The sequence below is a fragment of the Mobula hypostoma genome, chromosome 17 (genome assembly GCF_963921235.1).
Source record: "Mobula hypostoma chromosome 17, sMobHyp1.1, whole genome shotgun sequence".
Lineage (NCBI taxonomy): Eukaryota > Metazoa > Chordata > Chondrichthyes > Myliobatiformes > Myliobatidae > Mobula > Mobula hypostoma.
Window position 1 is genome coordinate 47,722,189 of NC_086113.1, and position 15,427 is coordinate 47,737,615.

General features: G+C 41.7%; 1 protein-coding gene across 2 annotated transcripts in view; it reads left to right on the forward strand.

The window, feature by feature from the left end:
- LOC134357732 (doublecortin domain-containing protein 2-like) overlaps positions 1-15,427 on the forward strand; it is a 201,925-nt gene that overhangs the window by 38,962 nt on the left and 147,536 nt on the right. For both annotated transcript variants that reach the window (XM_063069356.1, XM_063069358.1), the window contains exon 5: positions 12,113-12,259. In XM_063069356.1, coding sequence (XP_062925426.1) covers positions 12,113-12,259 — 147 coding nt within the window. The remainder of the gene's footprint in view (positions 1-12,112; positions 12,260-15,427) is intronic.

Genomic DNA, 15,427 nt, shown 5'->3' on the forward strand with positions numbered 1-15,427 from the left:
GTGGCACACCACTAGTCACAGGCCTCCACTCAGAGAAGCAATTCTCTACCACCACTCTTTGGCTTCTTCCATCGAGCCAACGTCTAATCCAATTTACCACCTCTCCACGTATACCTAGCGACTGAATTTTCCTAACTAACCTCCCATGCGGGACCTTGTCAAAGGCCTTACTGAAGTCCATGTAGACAATATCCACTGCCTTCCCTTCATCCACTTTCCTGGTAACCTCCTCGAAAAACTCCAACAGATTGGTCAAACATGACCTACCACGCACAAAGCCATGTTGACTCTCCCTAATAAGCCCCTGTCTATCCAAATGCTTGTAGATTCTGTCTCTTAGTACTCCCTCCAATAACTTACCTACTACTGACGTTAAACTCACCGGCCTATAATTTCCCGGATTACTTTTCGATCCTTTTTTAAACAACGGAACAACATGAGCCACTCTCCAATCCTCCGGCACTTCACCCGTAGACAGCGACATTTTAAATATTTCTGCCAGGGCCCCCACAATTTCAACACTAGTCTCCTTCAAGGTCCGAGGGAACACTCTGTCAGGTCCCGGGGATTTATCCGCTTTAATTTTCCTCAAGGCAGCAAGCACCTCCTCCTTTTCAATCTGTACAGTTTCCATGGTCTCACTACTTGATTCCCTCAATTCCATAGATTTCATGCCAGCTTCCTTAGTAAATACAGATGCAAAAAACAGCTGAGAAAGAAACTTAGAAACATAGAAAACCTACAGCACAATACAAGCCCTTTGGCCCACAGAGTTGTGCCGAACATGTCCCTACCTTAAAAATTACTGGGGTTACCTATAGCCCTCTATTTTACTAAGCCCCATGTGCCTATCTAAAAGTCTCTTAAAAGACCCTACCGTATCCACCTCCACCACCGTTGCTGGCAGCCCATTCCACGCACTCACCACTCTCTGCATAAAAAACTTACCCCAACATCTCCTCTGTACCCACTCCCAGCACCTTAAACCTGTGTCCTCTTGTGGCAACCATTTCAGCCCTGGGAAAAAGCCTCTGACTATCCACATGACCAATGTCTCTCATCATCTTATACACCTCTATCAGGTCACCTCTCATCCTCTGTCGCTCCAAGGAGAAAAGGCCGAGTTCACTCTACCTATTCTCATAATAGATGCTCCCCAATCCACGCAACATCCTTGTAAATCTCCTCTGCACCCTTTCTATGGCTTCTACATCCTTCCTCTAGTGAGGCGACCAGAACTGAGCACAGTACTCCAAGTGTGGTCTGACCAGGGTCCTATATAGCTGCAACATTACCTCTTGGTTCCTAAATTCAATTCCATGATTGATGAAGGCCAATACACTGTATGCCTTCTTAACCACAGAGTCAACCTGCGCAGCTGCTTTGAGTGTTCTATGGACTCGGACTCCAAGATCCCTCTGATCCTCCACACTGCCAAGAGTCTTACCATTAATACTATATTCTGCCATCATATTTGACCTACCAAAATGAACCACTTCACACTTACCTGGGTTGAACTCCATCTGCCACTTCTCAGCCCAGTTTTGCATCCTATCCCTGTCCCACTGTAACCTCTGACAGCCCTCCACACTGTCCACAACACCCCCAACCTTTTGTGTCATCAGCAAACTTACTAACCCATCCCTCCACTTCCTCATCCAGGTCATTTATAAAAATCACGAAGAGTAAGGGTCCCAGAACAGATCCCTGAGGCACATCACTGGTCACCGACCTCCATGCAGAATATGACCCATCTACAACCACTCTTTGTGTTCTGTGGGCAAGCCAGTTCTGGATCCACAAAGCAATGTCCCCTTGGATCCCTTGCCTCCTTACTTTCTCAATAAGCCTTGCATGGGCACCTTATCAAATGCCTTGCTGAAATCCATATAGACTACATCGACTGCTCTTCCTTCATTAATAAGGATATGTATGTGCTGCCAGAGAATTGTTTCAGTCCCCAGTTTTGGTAAAACAGTCGTGTTGAACCTCTTTTAATTTGATCAATATTGTGATGTTTAAAGGGCCTTGCTAATATCATTAACCAACATGCAACTGAATTAAGTTAAAAGACAGTATCCAGGCTCCTCTCCATTGACTTGGTTTACACTTCCCGCTGCTTTGAGAACGTCATCAAGGACAGCAGAATCACACCCCACCCATTCTCCCCTCTCCCAACAGGCACACTTGAGAGTACATGGCACCAGACTCAAAACAGCTTCTCTCCAATTGTTATCAGATTTTTGAATGGGCCTCCCGTACGCTAAAAGATGATCACTTGAAATCTTGACCTCCCAATCTACCTCACTGTCTTGCCCGCACTGCACTTTCTCTGTAACTGCAACACCATATTGTGCAGAGAAGATGCAGAGAGATTGCAGATGTTGGAAATCTGGAACAACACACAAAGGTGCTGGAGGGAATGGACTCACCATTTCCTTCAATATACAGTAAGCTGCTTGACCTGTGAGTTCCTCGATTGCCTTTATATGTTGTATTCTGCATTCTTTTTTAATGCCAATGTAAATTATGGAATGATCTATCTGAAAGGCACGCAAAAAAATTCTCTGTGAGTACGTGATGATAAAAGACAATACCAGGCCATTTGTTGCGATTATCAAAATAATAAAGTCAACAATTCAGTAGCTGATACTTTTGTTGTTAGACACCATACTCAGCAATCATGGAAGGAATAATCATGGGAAGAAGTTGGTTTCTGAAGTACTTGGAAAATTGTTGATGGCAATTGTGCTTCAGTGAGCTATCACAAGAAATGAAAATTCTTCTTTGTGGAGAAGTAAAAAGGGATTAGCTGTTAGGACTGAACATTTGGCCCTAATGCTGGGACGTTGGAAAAGTATTAAAAGTAATAGAGTTGTTCATAGAGACAGGAGGAAGTGTCCCAATGAAATGGAAAGTAAAAGTGTTTCTGGTTATTTGTTTTGGAGACAGAAGTATATGAGAAACTTGCATGGTTACTGTACACTAACATACTACTGTAGTGAAGCTCAAACAATGAATAATACTGTAACCATTGCAGTTAAACATTCAGCAGTGATTTTGCCTGTGTTATTGGAGAGATGAGATATATGAGCAGATCTGTTAACTGGCTTCAAGCTTTCACAAACCATTAAAATGAAGCCTCAAATGATTCTCCAGTGCTGTCATGTGAGTTCAGCAAATCAAGTTCATTTTAGCGAGTGAAGTTTCACACACAAAATGCTGGAGGAACTTAGGTTAGGCAGCATCCATGGAAAAGAGTACACAGTTGACATTTCGGGCTAAGACCCTAAAGTTTTAAGAAAAAAACTTTGTGCTGTGCGTCTTGGTTCTCAAATCTAGTAGCAACTTCTAAATTAATCTAGCTACTCAGAAATAGATAATGAATTAGTTTCTTTTGGAGTAGATGACATTTTCGGGTGAGCAACTTACTGAGAATACTATTAGGCAACCAGTGGGCAACCACTTCAGGCTCCCCTTTGGAGTCTAAGAGCTCACCAAGAATTTTTAGGGCTACATGTTGTTGTTGACTAGTATGGAGAATTTCTCATTGATACTGTCAGGTGTTCAGGAAGCTTGCAAGACTCACTAATTTTTAGGTAATCTCTGAAGCCTACAAATATTTTGGAGGCAGTATTGGATGTTGAATGATAAGGGCTGTCCTTTCCTCCTTGGCTTTTAGTCATTTCGGTGTTCCAGCCTTTGTATCTGTGTATCACTGCAGTGAAAACAATGCCCACACGATTCAATGGTTTTCCCCAGAATACATCTTTATTAGCACCTCGTGACCTGGTCAAAGAAAATTTCATGTTTTGAGATAATCTTTTGTATACTGCACAACCTGACCAACATTCCTTGTCTGAGGACCTCTAGCAGAAAGAGGGAGAGGAACAAAATGAACATCTTACTCAGCCGGTGCCAAAAAATGAGGATTAAAGTGGAATATGATCTAGACTCTTTCGATGTGGAGCAATTTAGTTGCTCTCAGATTCCTCTGAGGACTGGAAAGGCAGAGTTCATGCTCAGCGTTATGTTTCTTAAGGATCATTTTGAGGCTGAGTATTTTTTAAAATGTTTAATAAATTACTTGAGATCTCCATTCTGGAGAATGGCATTATGTTTGCAGGTGATGTAGAGTTTGGCAGAATCGTGTTTCCATCCACTTATCACACTGTGTATCATCCTGAAGTCTTCAAATTTTTTATTTCTTTAAATTTTTTTGCTCAGCTTAACAAAACTTTGAATTTACAGATACATTTACATTTCTTCTCCTCACAGGTATCAGCTATCAGAACACTTCCATCAGAATATAGACATCACCCCAACATCCTATGCAAAAGCCCTTATTAGTATAGCAGACAGGTTTACATCTACATACTGCAGAAAAGGTTGCCATATTTTATGAAAAGTATTTGTTTTTGAGTGTACCATACATGTCAAAAAGTCCAAAGGAATGTATTCCATGATTAATTTACGCCAACCAAAATGTCTAGGGGCCTTATCGAATATCCAACAAAGTAAAATGTTTTTCCTCGTGCAAAAAGTCAGGATGTTAAAAAGTTTTTTCTGATGTGCATTAATAATACGACTGCTGGGTAAGCCAAAGAGAAAAAGACACTGGGTCCAGTTCAAGCTCCATCTTCAGAATCTTTTCCATTTCACCCAAAATATCACTCCAGTATGCCTGAAGTTTGGGACAAGTCCAAAAACAGTGGGTGAAAGTTCCAATATTTACTTTATATTTAGAACACATTGGAGAAACCCCCGTCTTAAATTTCGAGAGATGATCTGGAGTCAGGTGGGCTCTATGCAGAACTTTGAGTTGCATTGCTTTAGTTCTATTACAAACTGAAATTTTCTTTGCATTATCACAGATATCTTCACATGTTTCAGCTCTAATTTCTACTCCCAGCTCTTCCTCCCTGACCTTTCCCAGCTGCTCTGCCTCTCCATAAGAACATTCCCTCAGGATGCTGTAAAGTACTAATGGAGACTTCACCCTTAGAATAAAACACCCTCTTTTCTATGTCAGAACTATAGAAATCAGTTCACAATGATGTTTTTTTCTGTATATAATCTCCTATCTGAAAGAAACGAAAAAAATTCTTGTTGGGTATGTTAAATTTCTGTACTATTTGACTAAAAGACATCATCATTCCTTCATCAAACAAATCTCCTAGATGGAAAATACCCTTAGAAATCCAAAGTTTAAATCCTGAATCCGTTATGCCAGGCTGAAAATCTGGACTGCAGGTTATTGGATTGAAGGGTGATATTTTCGCTGTGTTGCCCTCAATTTGTCGCACCGCCCTCCACTGTATTAATTGTTATTGGATTGCGACAATATTTCTTAACTAGTTTCATCTTATTGAGGAAAAGCAAATTAATGAGAGGGCATTTTGCTTGTGAAGCTTCAATGTCTCGCCAAATTGAGGAGGGGTCCCTACAAACCCAGTTAACCACATAAGATAAAAAGGAACTTAATTGATATGTTTTGATGTCTGGAAAATCCAGACCCCCTGGAGTCTAGGGGTCCCCAACTTTTTTGCTCCGTGGACTGGTTTAATATTGACAATATTCTTGCGGACTGGCTGATGGGGTCGGGGGGGATGTTAATCACAACCGGAATATAGGTGATAAGTCAACTATAAGTCACTTTTAAGTGGCTAATACACTCAATTTCATTTCTAAAAGGGTTTATCTAATGAACTTAATATTAAACACACAGCGCATATTTTCCTCGCATGAACATAGTGATAAATCAATTATAAGTCACTTATAAGTCAATAACATCATAAGATTTTAAGTAATGTTTGGATATTAAACACACAGCGCATATTTTCCTGGTATGAACATATAGAATCATTGCAACACACCAATATTGCTGAATCAGTGGGAGTCCTGGGCTTGTTTCCCTGCAACAAGACAGTCCTGTTGAGGGGTGATGGGAGACAGCGATATTCGAAGGGGGTTCAGAGATATGATGTTGGAAATAGAAGCAACGTTTTCAATGCTTTTGTGGCTATCTTAGGATATTCAGCTTTGACTTTGATCTAGAATGCCGGCAGAGATGTTATGTCAAACATACTTTTCAGTCCACCGTCATTTGCAAGCTCAAGGAGTTGATCCTCTTTCCGCGCTGACATGGAGGATTCACCGGGGACATTCACAAATGGGTCATGGACCTATTCCTTTGCACGTCTTGGGTCATTTGCGGTTGGGAAGCAACGCTGGAATTCTGTTGACAACGAAGATAGGTGATGGCGAACCAGCTGTGAGAAGGACGGTGCGGCCTCAGTCTCTCCCAAAATCCCAGCTAATGTTGGCAACGTGTCTAGGGCTGAGACTACTGGGAAGCTGTAACTTAGACATTTTAATACAGGGTTTTTTAAAATCCAGATGAAAGAAACAAACCAGCCATTTATTTTTTTAAGTATTTGTTGGGTAAAAATGACTAGAATCATTCATATTGGGTAGAGCAGACGAGGAAGAATGTTCATTTTGAGCTAGGATATTCGGCCAGGCCAAGAAATGGGAAGAGTGCTCCATCGCTCAAGATCCTGTTTGATTTTGTCAAATAACTGTGTTAAAGTTAGCTTTGAACAATTGATCAAACGTAGGTGTGATAAATATGCCTAAGTAAACAAAACCTGTCTGAGACCATTTAAAGGGGAAAATACCCCGAGTGTCAGGTACCTGCTGCAGATTCCCCAGAGGCATAGCCTCTGATTTAGTAGTTTATTTTATAACCTGAAAAGGCACTAAATGAATTGATGCATTGTATAAGGTGGTGCACTGATATAACAGGGTTTGATAAGAAAATTAGAACATCATCCACATGCAATGTAATTTTATGTGACTTTAGCCCTATGTCTGGAGCAGATATTCTGGGGTCTCGCCGAATAGCCTTAGCCAATGGCTCGATCACTAGTGTGAAAAGTAGTGGTGATAAAGGGCAGCCCTTCCAGCTGCTCCTCAGAATACTAAAATTATCCAACCCAATACCATTAATGAGAATCGCAGCCAAAGGGTCATTATAAAGAACCTTCACCCACTTAGTAAAATTATTGCCCAGACCAAATCATTCTAGAGTGAAAAAAAGATACAGCCATTCCACATGATCAAAGGCCTTTACTGCATCTAAGGAAACCACCAAGCCGTCCACTGCCCGTTGCTGACATGCCTGAATCACGTTAAGTAATCTTCTGATATTGTTAGATGATCTATGGCCTTTTACAAAACCTGTTTGATCCTCTTTTATGATAAAAGGTAACACAGTTTCTAATCACAACGCTAAGGTTTTAGATAAGATTTTAAAGTCAACATTTAACAATGAAATAGGCCTGTAGGAGGCACAATCTTCAGGGCTCTTTCTTAAGAATTGGGCTGATATTAGCTTCTGTCAATAATGGTGGGAGGAGAGCACAATTAAATGCATGATTGAACATGTTTAGCGTAGGCTCCGATAATAACCCTGTGAACTCTTTATATAATTCACTAGTGAGTCCATCAGGACCAGGGGTTTCCCACTTTGGAGCTGTCCCACAGCTTCCTATATCTCATGTATAGATAATGGAGCATTGAGGAGGGACTCTTGTTCAGAAGAAATGCCTAAGAGATCTAAATTCCTGAAAAAGGACTCCATCCTAGATTGTCCATCATTACATTGCTCAGATTGATACAATTTAGAACAAAAATTCTTAAACACAACATTAATCATTTTAGAATTACTAGTGAGGGCTCCTGTCCCATCCCTAATTGAAGCAATAGTCTGAGAGGCATTTTTCTTTCTAGCTAAATAAGCCAAATACCTACCTGGTTTTTCACCATGTTCAAACAATCGTTGTTTAGCAAATGTCAATTTTCTTTTGGCTGCTTGAGTAAGTAAAGAGCTTAGTGTACAATGTAGGGCTGTGATATTCTGTAACTTGGCTGCAGAAGGCTTATTAATATAATCCTTTCCAGCTGCTGCAAGCCTTGCTTCCACTAGGTGCTGCTGTTCCACAGCTTGTCACTTCTTATGAGCAGAGTAAGAGGTCATTAATCCCCTTGCATAGGCCTTAGTGGTTTCCCAGAGCATCAATGGATTACTAGGTGATTTGGAATTAATAGATAGGAAAGTTTTAAATTTGTACGTAATGTAGTCTATAAATTTATTATCTTTTAGAATAAAAGGATTCAGCCTCCAATGTCTAGATCGTGCTGAATTATCTTTGGGCTTAATATTTAAATATACTGCTGCATGGTCAGAAATAGTGATATTTCCAATTGTGCAGGATACAACTAAATCTAGGAGCATTTTGGGGGTTAGAAAAAAGTCTTTTCTGGTATAACACTTGTGTAGGTTAGAAAAAAAGTGAAGTCTTTGTCTGAGGGATGTAACAACTTCCAGACATCCACAAGTCCTAGTTCTCCACATAAGCCCATGATTTGTTTGGACTGTGAGGAGAGCAATGGGGGACCACTAGGCACTCTGTCCATCAATGGGTCCATGAAACAATTAAAATCCCCACCTACAATAATGTTTTGTATTGAAAAGCTTGTAAGTTTGGAAAAAGCATCTATTAGGAATTTGAGAATATGAGCTGGAGAGCAGTAAACATTGAGAATACCATATTCCTCTCCATATATTGAAGCCTTAACAATCACAAATCTCCCATACTTATCCTTAATGCAGTCTAATAACTTAAAAGGTAGGTTCTTCCTAATTAAAATAGCCACTCCCCTACTCCTGGTATTAAAAGATGAAAAACAGACTTGATCAAATCCACTCTGTTGCAGTTTTAGATGTTCTTTATCATTTAAATGTGTCTCCTGCAATAAGGCTGTGTCCACCCTTTCCTTTTTCAGGTTTAATAGGATTTTCTTTCTCTTGATTGGTGAATAAATCCCCTTAATGTTCCAAGTGCACAATTTTAATACATTACTGGTCATAACCCTTCATAAAAATCATTTGACTCCGGAGGAGAAGAAACGTGACTCAAGATCAGCTGAGCAGCAATAAGTGAATAAAAAAACACACAAAAAAACCAAGTGCCAACAACGCTGAACGAAAGGACTTACTCCACACTTAAAGGGCATATCTGAAACTTCTAGCACCCCATATTCTGCCTGAAAACGGGACATAATTTATCAATCCACTGATTTGTTACCATCATGTTTAAGCTCCTTCAGGCTGGAGCAGCACCACTAGTTTAAACAAATAATGAAGCTATATTAATCAAAACAAATACGTTACCCGTCCGATAAGATATCTTTCCGTCGAGTTATGAAAAGGTAAAATAAAGCATCCAGCGAGCATGTTATCGCCCATAACCAGGGCAACACAATATATACATTCTTTAGCCCAACGTGTCTACGAAAGTTTTAGCTTTGCCAGGAGAATCAAATATCTTGGTTGTCCTGTTGTAGGTGATTTTCAGTGCCACTGGGTACAGCATTAAGTACTGGATTCTGGATCCCCTCAGCCGCTTCTTTACCTGGTCGAATTCCTTGCATTTCCAAATAACGTCTGCGGAAAAATCTTGAAAAAATATAAGCCTGGATCCCTCATATATTAAAGCCTGGGCATCAGTCCTGCGGCGTCTCGAAGTCTCCATCACTCTGCTTATCACTGAAATTATGGAACCGCAAAAGGACAGGTCAAGGGTGTTGGTCTGGGCCCGGTTTTGGAGCCAGCGTACGGTGAGCTCTTTCCACTTTAATGCGTCCAGCCTTGGTTTCCAAATCAAGGAAATGAGGCAGCCAGCCCTCAAAAAACTTTGCTGGCTGGCTGCCTTCTGTACCTTCACGTAGACTGATAATTTGTATGTTCTTCCTCCTCCCTCTATTCTCAAGATCATCAATATGGTCAGACAGGCTTTGAACTTGCTTTTCTAGTGCCCGGATGCGGCTTTGGGCTTGATCAGCTACAGTCTCAACCGCGGAGACTTGACTCTCGGCCTTGGTCGTTCTTGTATTAAGATTTTTAAGCTCCAATGTGCGGTTCTGGAGTGTTAGAGAGAGTGGACCCAGCTTCTCGTCCATCATTTTGGATATGTTCTCTGTAACTTCCTGAATTACTTGATGAAAAGCAGGGTCCAATGTGTTAGCAGTAGCTAGCTCCTCAGCCCCAGGCGAGCACACTGTGCAGTCCATCCTGGCCGCCTTTTCAGTACCTTTTGATGGCATGGTGTTGAAGCAGCTCAAAAAAATACTCATCAATGTTCATGTCATTAAATCTGACACTTAGGTATTTAAAAAAAAGTTGGAACCAATAGGTTTATATGCGAAATTATCAGTGTTGTGGTGCTGAGCTCAGCAAGCAGAACTTTCACTGCGCCGCCATCTCGAAACCGAAGTCTTCAAATTTAACTCCATCTACAAATGGTAGGTTTCAAGGTGATGCAGAGAGTGTGATGAAATGGGCAGCAACAGGCAAATGCAGTTCAATACAGGGAAGTGATGATACAACCAATATGGATTGATATGGGCATAGTGTTAACATGTTTCACCACATCCCCACTTGCTTACGATGCTTTACAAACTCACATTTAAAGCCATCCCACAATCTTGTTCTCCTTGGCTGTCTTGCTCTTGAAGTTGGTTGGAAATACCATGGAGTCACAGCCACTCTTGAAAAAGACATCACGCACATAGCTCACAGCCTGCACACGGGGAAGGTCTCCACAGATTAACTGTATTGTGACCACATTTGGGATACTGGGCATTGTTCCACATTGTGTTCTGGTCATAAACTAACTGCAACTTAATGGCATGGAATCTCTTGGATCAGGGACACAAGACACACCCAAAACAAATTTAGTACCCTCTCCTTTATTGTGAATGCTTTTAACTGAATGCAAAACTGTACTTCAGAATAATTTGTAATTCTCTTTTAGTTTTGGTTTTCTATATTGAATGAGACATTTTAGGTCAATATATTTAGGATCATTCAATAGAATATTAGAAAATATTCATCCAAAGAGAGTGACTAATGTTGAACTTAATAATCTTTATATTTTAACAATAAAATTAAGAGTCAAAAATGCAAGCTTTCACACAAGAAAGTCAACCTTCATTCTGAGAAAAAAAAGGGAGTTTAGAAACTAAAGATATTGGATGTCAAGAATGTTTCCACATACACCAAAATCCTAAAGTGATACAAAACCCGTGTTTAAAGGGTGGCTCAGTGACATGGTTGGTAGAGCCAATGCCCTGCAACACCAAAGAACTTAGTTCAATCCTGACCTCGGCTGCTGTCCATGTGAAACTCATACATCCTTCCTATTTACCCCACATCTCAAAACTGTGTACCTCATTAGGTTAATTGATCATTGTAAATATCCCTAATTGTGTAAATGAATGGAAGACTCTGGGGAAAGTTAATGAGAATATGGGGAGAATTAAAAAAATGAGCTTAATGTAAGATTAGTATAAAGAGGTAGTGATTCTTGGCTGGATTTGGTGGGCAAGAGGACCTCTTTCCATGCTATATTAGATTAGATTAGATTATGAGGGCACGCAGTCCTCTTTTATTGTCATTTAGTAATGCATGCATTATATCTTCTATGACTTTATGACTAATATTTCCACTCAGAGGCATGACAATAAAAGCTATAAGAAAATCTGAAAAAGAGACCATTGGTGCAAAATGCTCTGTTGAATATTAAAGCTTTGGTTTAAGATCTCACTCAAGTTTTTTTCTTCATTAACACTAATCATCTTATGTTCAGTAAATACCTTAACCTCCTTCATTTTTACTATTATGCAAAGAAACATTTGGATAGATCTATCACTTGCTGCATAAGCTTGTTACCCTTTTAAATACCCAATTGATTTGTTTCATCTAAGTGCATTTTAATCAATTCCTGACTACAAACTTCCAGACTATTAACTTCCAGATTTCAGTGCCGTCACAGCATGTGAACCGAATGAGCATCAGCTGAATGATAAGCTATTATTGCACAAACATGGTTCAATCCTTAATCCCAATGCTCTTACTAACAAAATTGCCACTATTATTTATTTCCCTGTACCTTAAGGCAAGCTTGAATTAAGATGTGGCATGTCTGATCCTCCTGAATTTTATTTCAATATGCTAACTTACTGCTTTCATGTAAATTTCTTCCAGGCTTCATACATTGGATGGAAGGTCCATCAATGACGGCTCTGAACTTGAAAATGGAGGATATTATGTTGCAGTGGGCAGTGACAAATTTAAGAAGTTGCCCTATAATGAACTTATTTTCGATAAAGCATATCCAAGAAGAACTAATAGGTAAGGCTGAGGTAAACCTGCTTAAATACTACGTTTGTATATTTAAGCAAACAAATTTATTTATTGAGATACAGCACGGAATAGGTCCTTCCAGCCTTTCAAGCTGCACCACCCAGGAAGCCCCGACTTAACCCTAGCCTAATCACATAGCAATTTATAATGACCAATTAATCTACCAACCGGTACATCTTTCGACTGTGGGAGGAAACCAGAGCACCCAGAGGAAACACACGCAGTCACGGGAGTTTCTGTAATTCACGTCCACAGTTGTTAGCCCAACTTAATCTGGTTGTTCCGTTTCAGGAAGGATGTGAAAGGCTCGGAAAGTGTTGCAGAAAATGTTTACTAGGATGCTGCCTGGATTAGAGCGCATGATCTATAAGGAGTGTTTGGACAAACTTGGGTAGTTTTCTCTAAAGTGTTGGAGACTGAGGACAGCCGTGACAGAAATTTATAAAGGGAGACATAGAGAGAGTAGGTAGTTAAAATACAAGAAGAAAAGCATTTAAGGTGAGAGGGGGAAAATTCAAAGGAGATGTATAGGACGAAGTTTTTTTACACAGAGATTGATAAGAGCCTGGAATAGGCTGCCAGGGTTGGAAGGAGATAGGATACTGGCTTTTCAGAGGCTCTTAGATAGACACAGGGATATGCAGGAAATGAAGACACATGGATCATGTGAAGGCAGAAGAGATGCAGTTTAATTTGGCATCATGTTTGGTGCAGGTATTGTGTGCTGTACTCTCCTATGGTCTCTGTCAGCTGCATTAGTTTCCAGTAAGGTATTTGTCAGCTGAATCAAAAAATTTGAAAGGAATTGACTGAAATATTTGGGACTGAATTCCAGCCAGAATGTCGACAAAGGTAACTCAGAGGTAAAGTATTGTAAAAGGATACTCTACGGAGGGAAGTAAATTAGAGGGGAGTTCCCTGACCATGGCTCGTTAGCCAGAGCAGCCTATTACTGAGAATGAGACAGGACAAGAAAAATTCACTTATTGTGTGACGTAGCAGTGTTGCTCTCCTTGTTATTCACTGCAGGAGGATGACCATAGTGTTCAGTCGCATGGGTCTGACAGTTAAACAGGTAGACTTTTTGGATACAAATTGAGCAAGTCTTCTCTTCTTGGCCCAGAGCTGGATACTTTCACTTTCAAAGCATCTGTTTTGGATTATCCTTTTACACATGGAGTTGCCAGCAAATTAGGTGAAGAGGATGAGAAGTTGAATCAATAAGCCTAGGCACTGTTAGTCATTAAAAGGTAGCTTGCATCGTACACCGGGGTGCTCTCTTCAGGTATCTGATGGGGTAACCGTAGCCTTTGGCCAGGGGCAGATGTTGTCAGGTGGTGCCCGACCTTCATGGAATGTTTTGACCCTTAACTCCTACTCTCTCCAGTTGGCAGGTCAGTGGTGGTGGCCAAGCCACTGCCCACCTGCTCCTGACTGCCAGCTCTCCTCCTCTCACCTGCTCCATATCCAGCGAGAGGCTCTTTCTGCTCCCTCCCTCATCCTGTGAGCTGCTTGGTTCTTGCCCTTTTCATCAAGGCCCGGCGCAGACAGCAGCCTTCATACTGCCCCACGGGGAATAGCCACGTCTGTCATCCTTTGTCCCTGCTCTGCTGGACTACGGACCTTCCTCTTCCGAGCCTCCTCACATCCTTCGTCCCCTAGTACTGCGAGCTCCACCAGGGTGATTTTCTTGTCTTCGGTGGACCACAGTACGATGTCTCGTCGAAGTGTGGTTTGCACCACCTCTGGGAACTGCAGTTTCCTCCCCACATCGACCCTCATCTCCCGTGATTTGGCAGCTTACAGCAGATTGGATTTAGTCCTCTTTGATATGACTGGCATGGTCCTCTCTGTGATGAAAATGACTGCCCTGCTTGCCTCTCTGCCAGCCGGTCTCTTTTTACACCTCTCCCTCTCCAGTGTGTCAGCTAGGGGCAGCAGGACACTGTTGTGGCACCACCGATACTCAAACCTTGTGTTAAAGCTGTTTTGCATCCAGACAGTACGTGTGCCAGGGAACCCTGCTGATCACAAAGCTTGCAGTTGGAGTCCTCTCTCAGCCCCCATGTGTGCCACTGTGATGGTGTAGGGAGAGTGTCATACATGGACTACAGGAGGAAAGAAGTGTGGAAGGGCTCCAGTCTCCAATGCTCTGCCCAATTGATCTTGTGCTTGGGAAGATCCCATTTCATCCAGGTGCCCTGTGACCCCAGCACCACTGCCTTCAATAACTGCCCTTCATCCTTGTGGTTCCATCCCTTTGCCTGGGCCATGTCACGTCTACCTCTCGCACTTGCAATCATCCTGGGCCATGTCATATCTATCTCTTGCACTTGCACCCATCCTTCATTGGAATGGTACAGAGCCAAGGCCTTGCTATCCCAGGCATGGATTGCTGATGATGTCCCTCAGTTGCAAGGAGCTCACTGCCTGGTCTGTGGCTGAGTTGGCGGCCCACTTTCGGCCTGATCTTGTCATCGGAGCCCCTCGGTGTTAACACAACTCTACACTTTGCCACCTTAAACTCCTCCACTACTGATGGCTACTGGTGTTGTAGCTGGCCTGAACTTATGTTGACCCCACTGAAGAAGAACTTGGGGGATCCCCAGCCACCTTGGCAGGTGCTTGTTGACTTTCCTCTTGACGCCTTCTAAAGTGGTCATGAGGAATTCAAACCTGTGAAAAGCCAGAGCAGCCTTGGTAGAAGATTATGTTTGTACAGCCAATGTCTTAATTTTACCAGCGAGTCCGGTTTTGTCAATTTTCTTCAGCCACTCTTCAGCATTCAGTTGTTGGGACTCTAGGTTGGGGGACTTTTGGATTGAATTCTATTCCCCTATTCCTTCGGACATCGCAGTGTGATTCCTGCAGAAATTCTGCCTCCTGCTTTGAGCTGGTTAGGTGCCAGAGCTTTGCTGGCTGAGAAGAGCCCTGGTGACCCTGAATGAGTTTTTAACAAACTACGCTCTCCTTCTCCCTTCTTCACTCTCACAGCTGCTCCACCTTCCTGAGCTTGCCACAGTTTGCTGCTTAGATCTTTGACGCCTTCTTTTTCATCAGGTGAACTGTTTTTGAATTGTCTGTTCAGGGTCTTTATCTCGCTCCTCAGGTGGTGAATCTTCCTTTCCCTCCTGTTCGATTGTCGTGATGGTTTAA